This window comes from Poromitra crassiceps, assembly GCF_964638095.1.
Source record: "Poromitra crassiceps genome assembly, chromosome: 10".
NCBI classification, from domain to species: domain Eukaryota; kingdom Metazoa; phylum Chordata; class Actinopteri; order Beryciformes; family Melamphaidae; genus Poromitra; species Poromitra crassiceps.
Window position 1 is genome coordinate 45,944,390 of NC_139631.1, and position 14,611 is coordinate 45,959,000.

At 42.6% G+C, this 14,611-nt stretch overlaps 1 protein-coding gene across 1 annotated transcript in view; it reads right to left on the reverse strand.

The window, feature by feature from the left end:
• Positions 1–2,891: 2,891 nt before the first annotated feature.
• LOC310784470 (spermatid perinuclear RNA-binding protein-like) overlaps positions 2,892–14,611 on the reverse strand; it is a gene marked incomplete at its 3' end in the record, with an annotated part of 141,010 nt that continues 129,290 nt past the window's right edge. The window contains exons 16-17 of the mRNA XM_083645463.1: positions 12,719–12,769; positions 2,892–2,980 (exon numbers count right to left, since the gene is read on the reverse strand). Of these exons, the coding sequence (XP_083501589.1) occupies positions 2,892–2,980; positions 12,719–12,769 (140 nt within the window). The remainder of the gene's footprint in view (positions 2,981–12,718; positions 12,770–14,611) is intronic.

The window sequence follows — 14,611 nt, forward strand, 5'->3', positions numbered from 1 at the left end:
ATGCCTACATAAAAATAAAAATAAGTAATCTGAAGGGCTGGGTCATTTGAGCAGTGAGTGTGGGTGGCGCTAATGCATCTTTTAATTTGTTTACAAACCGCTGTTAAACAAAACTGTAGAAGAAGAAAAGCAGCAGTGAGTGTGCAGTCTGGGGTGTTCGACTTGTTGACGCCTCGCCTGACTGCACTCGCCTGCTCTCGTCTGCTTTCCAGGCGAGGCGGCAGTCAACTCAAACGAGCCTAAAGAGCCAGTGGATGTGCACAAGAGACTACAAACATGTCAACCAAAGAGCCAGTGAATGTGCACAACAGACTACAAACATGTCAACCAAAGAGCCAGTGGATGTGCACAAGAGACTACAAATATGTCAACCAAAGAGTCAGTCGATGTGCACAAGAGACTACAAACCAAAGAGCCAGTGGATGTGCACAACAGACTACAAACACCCAATTAAAGAACTTATTAGTTGGACAACAGATGATTTAAATGTTATACACAGTAGCGGAGCGTACGCCGGGGCAGAGGGTGCGGCCGCCACGGGCCCACTCGTCAGGGGGGCCCATCAAAAAAAAAAAAAAAAAAATTTTTTTTTTTTTTTTGCAGGCCAGGCCACCTGGCTGGCAACCTGTGTTTTTATTTTTCTTCTTCAGAACAAGCTTGTCTGTAAAGTGGCTTCACTGTAGTCTTTCTTGGACATAATATTACTTGGCTCAATGAGTGACAAATTGTGTTTTCGGATATAGGGGCTATCAGCTATTTTACAGTTGTGACTTAAAATGACTTTATTCAATAAAGTCAGTGGTGTGAGTCTGAGAGGAATTCAATCAATAGACAATAACATTGGTGTGTTTAAAATGAGATATTCCACTAAATATGGCTAAAACCGATTCAAACATGCAAAAAAGGCACATTTTTCTTCGCGGCCTGGCAGGCCCGGTTCTACGGGGGTGCAAAAGCATGCATTGCACCCTTATTTGTCTGCATGCTCAGTTGAAAAGTAAAAAAAAAAAAAAAAAAAAAAATTTTTTTTTATAAATGCTACAGCTGCACACTTACTGTTTAAACTTGAATTATAGTTGTTGTTTTTCTTTGTTCTTTGATGTGATTTTATGGCTTTTTGGCACCTATATGTAACCTTTTAAGGTTGAGATAATTGTATTATCATTATATGGTCCAAATATTTCAGTAAAGCACTTGAAACACTTGAAATATTCTTGCTTGGGTGGTATCATTCTACTTGAAATGATGGTCAAATGCATTATTTTTAGTAAAATAACATGTCAAATTTTTCGGCCACCCGAGTGGGCCCGGCCTTCGGCCGGGCATCTGCACCCCTTCCTATCTAGGATGCACCCCTAGTCATCTTGTTCTGGAACCGGCCCTGCGGCCTGGCCTGGCCTTCCAAAAAAAAAAAAAAAAAAAAAAAACTTTTTTTTTTTTTTTATGGGGCCCCCCTAAGAGCTTTGCCCCCTCTGGGCTGATAGGGTCGCTCCGCCCCTGGTTATACATGATATACATCTTGGTGCTTTGAATTGGAAAATGACTACCCACTATGTATAATAACAATAATACTTAATAATAATTCAGGATTATACCATCAACAATACATTGTTATAGATTGTGTAAAATGTTTAACTCTGATTGTTAATATTCTTTATAGATAGCATATTTGTGAGTAATTTGAATACAAAGCTGCTTCATTCACTACTGTATTTACATTTAGAGATATATTATAAATACTTTTCTTTACCCACTGCTGGGTTTAACATATTCAAAACCTATTAACATATTCATATATTTTTAAAACACCCACATCCATATTTACATACTGTATATGCTGTACAGAACTAGGTCACATTCAGAGAATATAAGTGGGGCTGATGGACTGTTTGAGATCAGCAGACTGACAACAACAGTTGAAAGGTTGAGTCTCATTGGGATTTCTGAAGGCAGAAGACGTATTGCTTTGTGTTTTATCGACATTTCCTCAGACAGCTGCCTCCTCTTCCCTCCTGACAGAGTCCGGGCCCCGCTGTCTCCTCCATATTGCTTTCAATATGGCCGCCCTAAAGGGAGGGAGGAGCCAGGGGAAGAGTGCTGGAGTAATGAAGAGGTGCTGCTGACAGAGCGTAATAGAGTACCGCAGGCATGACAGACTTTTGGAGGCTTACCCAGAAGTCCCTGAGCTGCTGGTTTGTAGGTGTAAAAGGCAATGAGATTTTTGTACGAGAATCTTGTTTAAATGCATGAAATAAGGTCTATGGTTAACAAACGTTTATGAAACAGTGAAGTTTGTCTTCAGCAAGATCATCTTCACAAATGAGGAACACTGTTGTGACATTTGAAGCGTAAATGCATTTTTTTACATGATTTTCTGAAAAGCTTCATAAGTCATACAAGTGGTCCTCATTTATGAAGATTATCTTGCTGAAGACAAACTTCCCTGTTTCATAAACTGTTGTGAACCACAGACCTTATTTTGTGCATTTAAAGCTACATTCAGCGATGTTTTTGTTTTAAAATAAGTGTTAAATGGCTCTATATTCTGACAGCAATCACTGAAATAGAGTGTTTGGTCAGTAACTTGGAACTCCCAACCCCCGGTTGGGAGTTCCAAGCGGGAAGTGTTAGCAGCCATATTTTCCTGATTCATTCCTGCGGCACTCTATAAGGGAGAGGGATGAAACAGGAGAGGCGGAGTCTGGTCTGGCTCAGAGTCTTTGAAGAGAGAGTTGCGCCAACCGGAAGTCCAAAACGCTTGATCTGGTCCATTGGAGTGAAGAGACGATCTGGTCCATTGGAGTGAATAGAGACGATCTGGTCCATTGGAGTGAATAGAGATGATGCAACTCTTACTACCTCGATGGCTCTGCTCTGGCTCAGTCCTTGGGTCAGAAAAGGTCCTGAGGGCCCAGGTGGATGATGATGGGCGTGGCCATGGTCTGTGGCTGGTAAAAGGCACTGTCGATGTACAGGCCGCCTGCAGACAGCAGAGAGACAGCAGCACCCAAGGGATTAAAAGGAACACAAGTCATTAGACATGAATAATTTGTGGTTACTGCGGTGTGTCCGCAGAGGCATCCACAAATGCCGCAGTCAGTTCCGATTCCGAGGCTGATTGGCTGATGGTTGCTATGTTATTTGGTTACTGGGAAGTAACTTCTCTTCATGCAAATTGACTGCTAATTCTGTGCCCCTCATGGACACTGTGCTGGTACCACACTGTGCTGGTACCACATTTACCATAACAAGCTGTGTCTCTGTGGAGAGAACGGTGTTGCTGTGAACACCGCAGTAACCCTAAATGTGCCTCGTCTAATCCTGACGTTTGGTCAGGACCCTGCTTGGCATCACTTTCTAACGTACATCATTTCATCATTTCATAATTTTTCAACATCAATAGACTTCTATTATAGCGCTCCCACAACGTGCAGGGTAGTCCAAGACTTCTATAGCACTCACACAACGTGCAGGGTAGTCCAATAGACTTAGTATATAGAACTCCCACAACATGCAGGGTATAGTCCAATAGACTTCTACAGAACTCCCACAACATGCAGGGTAGTCCAATAGACTTCTATAGAACTCCCACAACATGCAGGGTAGTCCAATAGACTTATATAGAACTCCCACAACATGCAGGGTAGTCCAATAGACTTCTACAGAACTCCCACAACATGCAGGGTAGTCCAATAGACTTATATAGCACTCACACAACGTGCAGGGTAGTCCAATAGACTTCTATAGCACTCACACAACGTGCAGGGTAGTCCAATAGACTTATATAGAACTCCCACAACATGCAGGGTATAGTCCAATAGACTTCTACAGAACTCCCACAACATGCAGGGTAGTCCAATAGACTTCTATAGAACTCCCACAACATGCAGGGTAGTCCAATAGACTTCTGTAGAACTCCCACAACTTGCAGGGTAGTCCAATAGACTTCTACAGAACTCCCACAACATGCAGGGTAGTCCAATAGACTTCTATAGCACTCACACAATGTGCAGGGTAGTCCAATAGACTTATATAGAACTCCCACAACATGCAGGGTAGTCCAATAGACTTCTACAGAACTCCCACAACATGCAGGGTAGTCCAATAGACTTCTACAGAACTCCCACAACATGCAGGGTAGTCCAATAGACTTCTGTAGAACTCCCACAACCTGCAGGGTAGTCCAATAGACTTCTGTAGAACTCTCACAACATGCAGGGTAGTCCAATAGACTTCTGTAGAACTCCCACAACTTGCAGGGTAGTCCAATAGACTTCTACAGAACTCCCACAACATGCAGGGTAGTCCAATAGACTTCTGTAGAACTCCCACAACGTGCAGGGTAGTCCAATAGACTTCTGTAGAACTCTCACAACATGCAGGGTAGTCCAATAGACTTCTGTAGAACTCTCACAACGTGCAGGGTAGTCCAATAGACTTCTGTAGAACTCTCACAACATGCAGGGTAGTCCAATATACTTCTATAGCACTCACACAACGTGCAGGGTAGTCCAATAGACTTCTACAGAACTCCCACAACATGCAGGGTAGTCCAATAGACTTCTGTAGAACTCCCACAACTTGCAGGGTAGTCCAATAGACTTCTGTAGAACTCCCACAACATGCAGGGTAGTCCAATAGACTTCTGTAGAACTCCCACAACATGCAGGGTAGTCCAATAGACTTCTATAGAACTCCCACATCTGAAATCGACACCATGGGAGTGTGACAATGAAATCAAATGGTGGGCATTAAGGGCGTCTACATTTCAACTGTAAGCCACATTCAACGTTTTTTGTTAGATATTTCTCTAAACATAACCAAGTTGTTGTTGCCTAACCATAACTGTATCATAAGCTCCTGCTGCTGCCGCAGAGCATGCAGAGCAGTATGGAGCTCATGCTCTGCTGTGAAGGTAAGATGTTCATGTAAAGAGGTCCCATCTCCATTAACAAAAAAGGAAAAGGTAGGTTTGCTACATTCTCTAACTGTTAGAGAATGTAGCAAACCTACCTTTTCCTTTTTTCTTTTCTTTTTTTAAGAGGAGCTGATGGTATCTGTTAGTCTAACACAGAGGTTCTCAAATGTTTTTCAGCCAAGGACCCCTTACAAGATAGAAAATATACCGGGGACCCCCTCATTCTGATTTGTGATTTTGGGCTAAGCTTAATTGTTTCCACGGTAACGTGCTTGACTTTTAATTTGATAGGTTTGTTATTAGAATGTAATCCATGAACCATTTTAGATTTAAAGCATAAACTATTTTCGTTGAACTATGAAGATTTTGCAATTTTTTTTTTTTTTTTTTTTATTACATTACATTTACATTACGTCATTTAGCAGACGCTTTTGTTTTGTCCAAAGCGACTTACAATATCACAATTTGTCAACAGTACAGAAAACCACTATGCAACACAATCAATGACAGCCAATATATTTTGATAGACTAGCACCATGTAGGAAGTAGTTTGAGAAGGAATAAGTAACATGTACCATTTTTTTTTTTATTACCTGAAAACTTTTCGCGGACCCCCTGGCAAAGTGCCACGGACCCCTGGGGGTCCGCGGACCCCCATTTGAAAACCACTGGCTAACAGATACAAACCATCAGCTCCTCTTAAAAAGAAAAATCTAAATACTCCCCATACATGATACACACTTCAAGTCTGCACCTTTGTCTATACATGCATACACACACACCTGTGTCTCTCTCTGCACATATACATACTGTACATACATACACATAATAGACACACAGATCATCTTCACCCCCCTACTGTCACGCTACATAGAACCAATTTTCAATACGCTACAGACATGACATACTATGGAATTCTCATTTTCAATACATTACAGAGGTGCCATACTATGGATACTATCATCCATCTATCTATCTATCTATCTATCTATCTATCTATCTATCTATCTACAGTATCTATCTATCTATCTATCTATCTATCCATCCATCCATCCATAATGCAATGTGGGCAATCTCTGTTCTGTTTCCAATTGTTGTGCCGGCCACAGCTATGCCATTTTTCAGGGGGTGTAAAGAGCACCCGTGCGGGTGACCTGACGGAGCCAGATTTTTGTATTAGGTGATTGCCCTAATTACAAATGTCATCAATGATGTCATACCATCACTGATGATGTCATCAGTGTGGATGTCATCAGTGATTATGTCATCAGTGATGCCATACATAGGCATTGGGACATCATTGTGACATAGGGACCGCGATGGAAATAAGTCCTGGACTTTATTGTGCTATCCCTGACAGTGTCATTTATATGTTTTTTCTACCCTGTACTTGAAGTTTGTTAAATAAACTAAACTAAACTAAACATCACTGATGATGTCATCAGTGACACACACACAGACACATGAGGGAGAGAGAGGAGAGGGAGAGAGACTGACTGAAACTCAGCATAACACCTGACACTAGCGCAAGGCGGACTGCTATCTTCCCTGCCTTAAGGCACACGCAAATAGGGGATATCGGCTGTACCAAGATAGGGCCCATTGAGTACCGATACCCAGCCCTATGATATTATATCATAGGGCTGGGCTGCGTATCGCTACTCAAGTCTAGTGCAAAGGTCATATCACCTTTGCACTAGAGGTTTCTGTTGATCTCTGCTCTAATTGGCTACTTGTAGTATCTCCATTTTATTTTTCAAAGTAGCCTTGAGGTGAACCGCAAATCTTAATTGGATGTTGATGTTGATGAAAACATGAAAAAGTTACAAAACCCAAATTCGTCAACTGTTGACAAAAAATATTAATTTATTTCAAAAGAATATTACCTACAAACCGAGGTCAAAATAAAATGATTTTCAAAATAATTTATTAAGTAAACACAAAAACGGCTCACAACTCAACAGCAGAGTGACCTTGATATCCACAGAGAAGGAAGAAGTTTCTCAGTGCAACCAGTCGTAATAAATGCAAAGTTTCTCTCCACAGGAACTTAACATCATAGAAAACAAGAGAAATTAAAAATACAAAACAACTTTCACATCATGATTGACTGTTAAAAAGGAATACATCAAACTTTTGGCAATTAAGCTCTTTGATCAAATTACTGTTAAACACAAACACAGCTACTGTATAGGAGCTTCACATCCATGTCCAGTATTGATTTATTTTATAATTTTTGCTACAGTACATGCTAACGTTTAGCTAGTGGATGGTACAAGCTCGCTTTGCACCACTTCAAAAGCAGCACAGTGCACAAAATATGAATAAATAAGGAATTTTATGTTGTTTCTCCCCCCTTTTTTATGTTTGAAAGTTGGACCCCATCCACTTTATGAGCATTCTGCAACAGGGTTTTGCTGTGAAAATCCACAAATGTTTTGTGGACTAAAACACTTCATGCATCCTTCCATTGGCATAGGGCTGAGTAGAAAATTAATACATTTTCATTTTTGGGTGAACTTATCCTTTAAACAATCTTTCTGACCCACAATGTGCAGCTGGTCAAAGAGCCTATTTGTCAAACTGTCCACACAGCACTCCATGCTACTGTTTATTGTCTGGTCGCCCGGTTGGGCTAGCTGATGCTAGCAGTAGCGCCGATGACTGAAGAACAACAGCAGAACATGTTTCGGTGGTGATGGGAAAAACGTAACAATGACGATGACGTGGTCAAAAGGCAGTGCGGTACTAGTGCAAAACCCAATTCAGCAAAACAATAAATCTGCGTTTTCTATGATCTAATGATTGATGTGAAATGTATATGGGGTCAATAATTTGTTGTGACCTTTTCACGGTTGTCAATCAAAAGCACGATCATTTAAAGTTTTTTCTTTTCTTGAAGTGTCAAAAATGCTAACATGAGTGAACTTTGCTACCTTGTTGGCATTTTATGACTTTCAGATCAACTGTAATGATCATGCAACTGTTTGATAGCGTTGGTCGAGGCCGAACAAAACATTAGACACATTAGAACACAGACAAGAAACCACCAAAAGGTGCGATTTCTTTTTAGAAAATTGAGCGACATGCTTCTCTTGCTCCACACGTTGTGGGTGTGGCCTACTCAAAATATCATGTCATTATTATCTATTGGCTAAAGATTTGTGCTGATAAACACAGAAGCCAGTTGACTGCAGCTCACACTAGGCTGCACAATTAATACAAATTGAATTGGAAACGCAATTTTCAAATTGCAAGGAAGCACAATATTTGTTAAAAGAGAAATGTGTGTCAAAATACCATTTTAATTCAATATCGCCGTGCTGCAGAGATGTCCTGGCCTACATATCATATTCTACAGACTGAAGAAAACATCTTTGTTTGGTACAGATCTGAACAGAAAAAAATACCATATTTAATACAGTATGTTTTTCAATTAAAATTTGAATAAGTATGTAAGAATAATCATTCCCCATAATATCCCAAATCATATCGCAATTGCAATATCAGTCAAAAATAATTGCAATTAGATATTTCTTCAAAATTGTGCAGCCATAATAGCTCACACTGACATAATTTTCTTTCCTCATAGAAACACATGGACTTCTGAGTTGCAGTTTCTGGATGCTTGCTGCTCATGGCGTGACCACACAGTCAAAGTCAGGAGATGCCTTTGACAATGTATTTCCTGTGAGGTGGATGAGATGGGGGTGGTGGTGGGGGGGAGGAGTCCTAATAAGGGTAGAGGTGGGTGAGGGGGAATGCTGTGGGGACTCTCATGAATGGGAACACTACTGAGGGCATTGTGGAGGGGAAACCTGGAGGAAGGAAGCAAAGAAAAAGACAAAAGCAACTCAAAGGTGGGGATGAGGCGATGGACAAACTGAATGGATGGACTGGATCACTGGACTGGTTCAAACCATCCTGATAATGTGACCTCACATCCTGTTTCACTCTAAGGGCCCTATCTTCGTACGGCGCTATCGTTTGTGCTGCCGTTTGCGCGCCTCTTATTACTATCTTCCCTGCGTCTTAAGCTATCGTCTGCCTCCACCGTCCAGTTTTGCGCTGGGATCTAAGCGCAGACGCAGGTGTAGGCGTGGCCCAGGCGTGTCCGTGGACCTCTAGCCTATCATCTGTCTCCCGCAAGTGTCATTTTGCGCTCTGGCGAAGATAGCGTGGCTATGTTCAGAGTGCAAACAGAGGTTTGGGTGTTGCCAGTTCCAAAATAGGCATTCCAGCGCAATGTGTTAGAAAAAGGGGCCTTGGGTGCTCTCAATTTTAACGCCACCAAATAGCTTGTCTTAGCGCAAAAAACCCCACTACGCCAGGCGTACGCCTGAGCGCAGACAGTATTCTCCGTGCGCAGTGCAGGAAATCCTTGCTTGGATACATTTACGCACGGCATGGATGTCACTCTCCAACACCTCACGCATGCACACACTCTTCTCTCCTCAGAATCACGCTGATTTTCAACTATAGCCTACATTGCAGAAAAATATAGCCTACATTGCAGAAAAAACACACCTTGATTTAAAAATTAGAATTCGTTTGTCATGGTTTTATTAGGCTACATAATTCCCGACCATACAGGTCTGTGGTGTGTGAGGTATAGGCTAACAGTAGATTGCTTTTGAGAAAGTTGTGCCGGCCATTAGGCTATACAGTAACCTCTTTCCCCGCAATTGCAACATGCAAAAATAGCTTAACCCGAGTGGACAATTCTGATATAGGCTATTGAAATAGGCTAGAATTAAAATCTCACACAAAATACACAAAATATTTTTAAATGTGTATGTTATAGCCTATATGAGCGAAACGACTAATTAATACTAATTACAAAAGCATCAATTTGTGCAAATGTGTACTGGTGGAATGAAATTGAACTTCAAATAGAGCAGCATCACTCATCGCGGCTCTCAGTACGCTGCGTAATTACGCATGCAGTATAGCCCCGCAGCGGAGATCCAGGAGAAGAGAGCCTGAAAAGCATACAGTACGTCCGTCCATATAACAGCATTAAAGCTGAAAAACATGTATAGCAGTAACACACATACCGTTCCCATTATTTGAGCCACGGCAGCATTAATAGCACACTTTTTTATAACTTCCTACTAGGTCTAATAACTGTTTGTTTTGGTTGGGCTGAGATTACGTGACAACGGCGGGCGAGTTGGGCTCGGTCTGCGTCTCAAGTAGGGATGGGTACCGTTCACATTTGAACCGATACCGGTACGATACCGGTACCTGGAATTCGGTACGGTACCCAAAACGGTACCATTTTCGGTACTTTACACGCTCTAATAACAAAAAAATTACAGTTGTAAAAAAAAAAATAGTCCAAACTTCTCAGAGAGAGCGGTCGGTATTCACTAAAGCCTTCATATCTCAGGCTCTGTAGCACATAGAAACATAAAATAAAAAGCATTTGAGAGCTTAACCCTTTGGCTTTTCGTATTATATTTGGTCTAATGTTCATTAAAAAAAAAAAGATCTTTAACCCCTAAAAATAAAAAGATTCTAATGCATTTTAAGAAATGTTAATAAAGATTACGGCAAATGTAACCCTTCCAAATAAAAAGCCACGGGTTTAAGCTCTCATATGCTTTTTATTTCATGTTGATAGCTATTATACAGGCTGAGGAAATACGTTCTGTTGAACCCTTGACAATTACTGCAGCAACGTTAACGTTAGCGTTAACGTTAGCGATCTCTGTTTTGCAGTCGTTGTGAAGACAGTGAAAAGCCCCGTTATCTAACAACAACAACGGCAGTGAAACAACTTATCCAGCTAACGCTAGCTAATTAAATAACGTTGCCTGATGTTGTAGAAGTCGATGCCTCTCTCAACTTTACAGCTGAGGAGGTGCTGCTAACGTTAGCTGCGGTGCAGTAGGCTACAGTATCTGCTTCATTCACCCTCAGCCTATCTAATACGTTACAGTCTTCAGCATTTAGCTAAATATATCTTGTGTTTGACCATGCTTCCTCAAATTTGAGGTTTTTCCCTGGCCAGCTTTGCAATTCACATCACAAATGTTGCAACCAGTGTTGTCTGAGTCTATCTTGGTAAAGTGTAGCCACATTTTCGGGTGGTCCTGTTTGTTGATGTTTCAGGTAGAGTGACGTACTGACGTAACGCGCTCTCGCGTGTTGCCTTAAGGTTCCGTCGGAATTTCTATTTTACCCACTCTCTTCTATTACTCAGATGCGTTCAAGTACCGAAATGAGGTACCGTTTTATGTCATGTGAACTGATACTCGGTAGTACCGCCCCCTTTCGGTCGGTGCCTGTAAAAGTACCGAGTTCGGTACCCATCCCTAGTCTCAAGCAGGTTGGGCTGGGTCGGATTAGATTTTAGGACCGTTGAGAAGAGAACTATTCATGACAGCCATCAAGAAAGGAGGACAGCACTCCAAGTTGAATACTTTTATTACCACACAGACGTTTGGGCAGCAGCCCTTTTTCAGCATGTGAAATGGCAATAATACACAGGTGATTCACAGGTGGGCATGAGCACGTTATTTTATTTCTATGCATAACAGCCTCACATCTCTCTCTCTCTCTCTCTCCCCCTCTCTCTCTCTTTGACTCTCTCTCTCTCTCTCACTCTGTCACTCTGCTTGCACTGAGCAAGAAAGAAGCTGCTGAGCCTGTCACAGACGTGATGGCGGTGACGCTGTGGCTTTTAAGGGGAGTGATCTCAGCTTGTGAATCCTGTTATGGACATAAACACGCCTATGGAGGTTTGCGCCGAGATGACGTGATGCGCAGCGGCCCGACACGCCCACAATTAGGGCTTTGCGCTGCGCTATTCCAGCGCAAAATGGGCGCTAACGCAAAATTACAGCCGTTGCGAAGATAGGGCCCTAAGTATCACTTCCAGCCACAGTCATTTCAGTGGGCGGAGGGTACTTGCCTTGACAGACAACTCCTTCAGCCAATCAGCATCGCCAAATCCAGTCTTTCAGCCAATCACCCAGTCAAATCCAAATCCACTCGGAAGAACGGGGGAAATGTCTTTTCCATCGAGATACTCTGCCAGTGCATACTCCTGTTCTTGTTACATTTTTCTCCAACCTTTATTTAGTCAGGGGAGTCTCACTGAGAGCAATGCTCTCTGTTTCCAGTGTGCCCTGTTCACATGCACACCTGGAAGCTGACCAGTACAACCACAGTCTGATCTACTCAGTCTATTTCTGCAATAACTGCACTTACTGTACGTCTGTGTTTGCTTCAGGAGCTGCCTAACCTCGCATCACCAGGCTCTTCCCGAGGAGAAGAGCCTGGTTCCCTTTATCCTTGAATTACACCTCTCGGCTGTTTCCACCCTAGACCCCGCCCTAGACTGGGAACAGGCACCGGAAACAGGGTTAAAAAAACAACAACAACCAAACAAAAGATGGACGTACCAAACAAAGTTTTCGAATAAGTTATTGTAAAAACTTTGCGGATTCACAATATCACATCTCTTAAGCCAATACAGAAGCTTCCAATCCGAAAATATTAATCGAGGATTTTTTTTGGCGCACATGTTTCCGGTAGACTGTTTCCGTCTCCTTGGTTTACGCCCCCAAGCAGGTCCAGAAGCGGTGGAAACGGCTCCAGACTAGGAGCAACTACTGTTTTGCCAGCGGCGTTCCTGATTGGCTGGTTATGTTGTGAACTACGAGACCTGTGCACTTTGTCATTTGTGTAAATGGCTGGAGGCCAGAATGATCCACAGAACCAAACAGAATGTGAGGTCACGAGATCAGTATAGTTGACCAGGCTACTGGATCAGTGTTCAGAAGAACTTACCGTAGGCTGGGAGGCCGCCGGCCGGGCCGTAGCCGTAGGGAGCAGCAAAACCTGAGAGGAAGACAGCGGTGATACACTGTTAACTCATTCACCGCCAGTTTAGGACTGCCAATATTTAGCACAGGCCAAAGATTTTCATAATTGTTGGTCATCTTTCAAGACCCACAGTAAATTATCTATTAGCACCAGAGTGATTTGCAATACCTCAAAATGAAGATGTACGTCTCTGGGTTCACCAGGAAAAAAAAGTGAGCTTTTAGCATGTTCTGTACTCTACTTATAGCCATTTATATACACCCTGTTTTCACCCAAAAGGTCTCTCTGAGAAAAGAAATTGCAGAAAATGGCATTTATGTACACAGCACACAATATCAGGCAGAACTCGCTCTCAATTCTTTTATTTTGAACTGTATTGACATCAGACATGTAAATATTATTCATTATGACACAAATGACAAAAAAAAAAAAATATATATATATATATATATATATATATGAAGTGCTTTTTTTACATTCAACAATACAGTTTGCTCAGTGTGAGTGAGTGTACAGACAGACACACAGACAGACAGACAGACAGACAGACAGACAGACAGACACACACACAGACACACACACACACACACACGCACGCACACACACACACACACACACACACACACACACACACACACACACACAGAGAGAGAGAGTTCTCTCCACAGCTGCTGCTAGATCGCACCTCCTTCCCCCTCCTTCCCCATCAGCGTTTTGCCTCCTCTGCTGCTTGTTTCCCTCCTCTCGCTGGGACGAATGCTGCGACACACACAGGAACGGGTCCGCGGCTTGGCTTTGGGACCAGGCGCTGCTGGAACCGGATCGATCATGTTCGTCACGGGTTTGACTAGGCAATCCAGGTTCGCCCTGCAGCAAGGCTGGCACATAGGAACGGGGTCCAGGGACCAGGATCGATCATATTGGTCACGGGTTTGACTACCGCGGTTTCGATGTCCGCTGCTCTGCAGCAAGTCGATCAGCTCTGCAGCGCGGCGAGGGGGCATTTCAATGGCGTTTCTCCTCTGCAACAAGGAAGCGCGTTTCTCCTCCTTTCCACCTTCTTCCTAATTTCAAACAACAGCTGCGGTATGTGTTTGATAACGTGCTGTCGGCTTGACTTTGAGGTTAGGGACCCGAAACTATGTCACAGGCTGGGTAAGTGTTTCAACTATGCGCTGCACTCATAAAAACAAAAACACGTCAAACACGTCATTGGCGGGGAGGGCTATTTCTGATAACACGTCAAAGACGTCATTGGCGGTGAATGAGTTAACAACTGACAACCTGCATTCACATCTGAACGGCTTATACAGTATATGTATACACACAAATTCAACAGTCAACATTTGAAAATATGAATTATGGAGATTATTCAGATTAGCTTGATATTCACAATCAATGTAGCGCCTATTTCACATCCCACCTCAAGCAGCCATTTTGTGTAGAAAATGCAGGAAGTAATACATTGAATGGGCATGTTGCCGACATAAATTGCATATACAATTGATGTCATATATGGTTTTGGTCTGAGTGAAATGTTCTGCTCTCCTGAAGGTTTTGCTGTTTACAAACACACTGTACATGGCCTCCCTCTCCCATGTGAGCGAGGCAGGCATTTTGGGGGTCGAGTGAGGTTGACAGTGAATGGAGAGAGCGAGAGGCGCAGAACTAGGTGAAACGTGGGGATTAAAAGTTAGTCTCCCAGTGGTGATGTTATAAATAAATAAACACACACACCTCCAAACTATGGAGGTGTAAGCTCCAAACACCTTGCAAAACCTGAAGGAGCCGCATTTCCTGGAATAATGCAGTCTGATGGAGTCTGCTCTGTGAGATGTTATTGGCCGGAGGGCGACA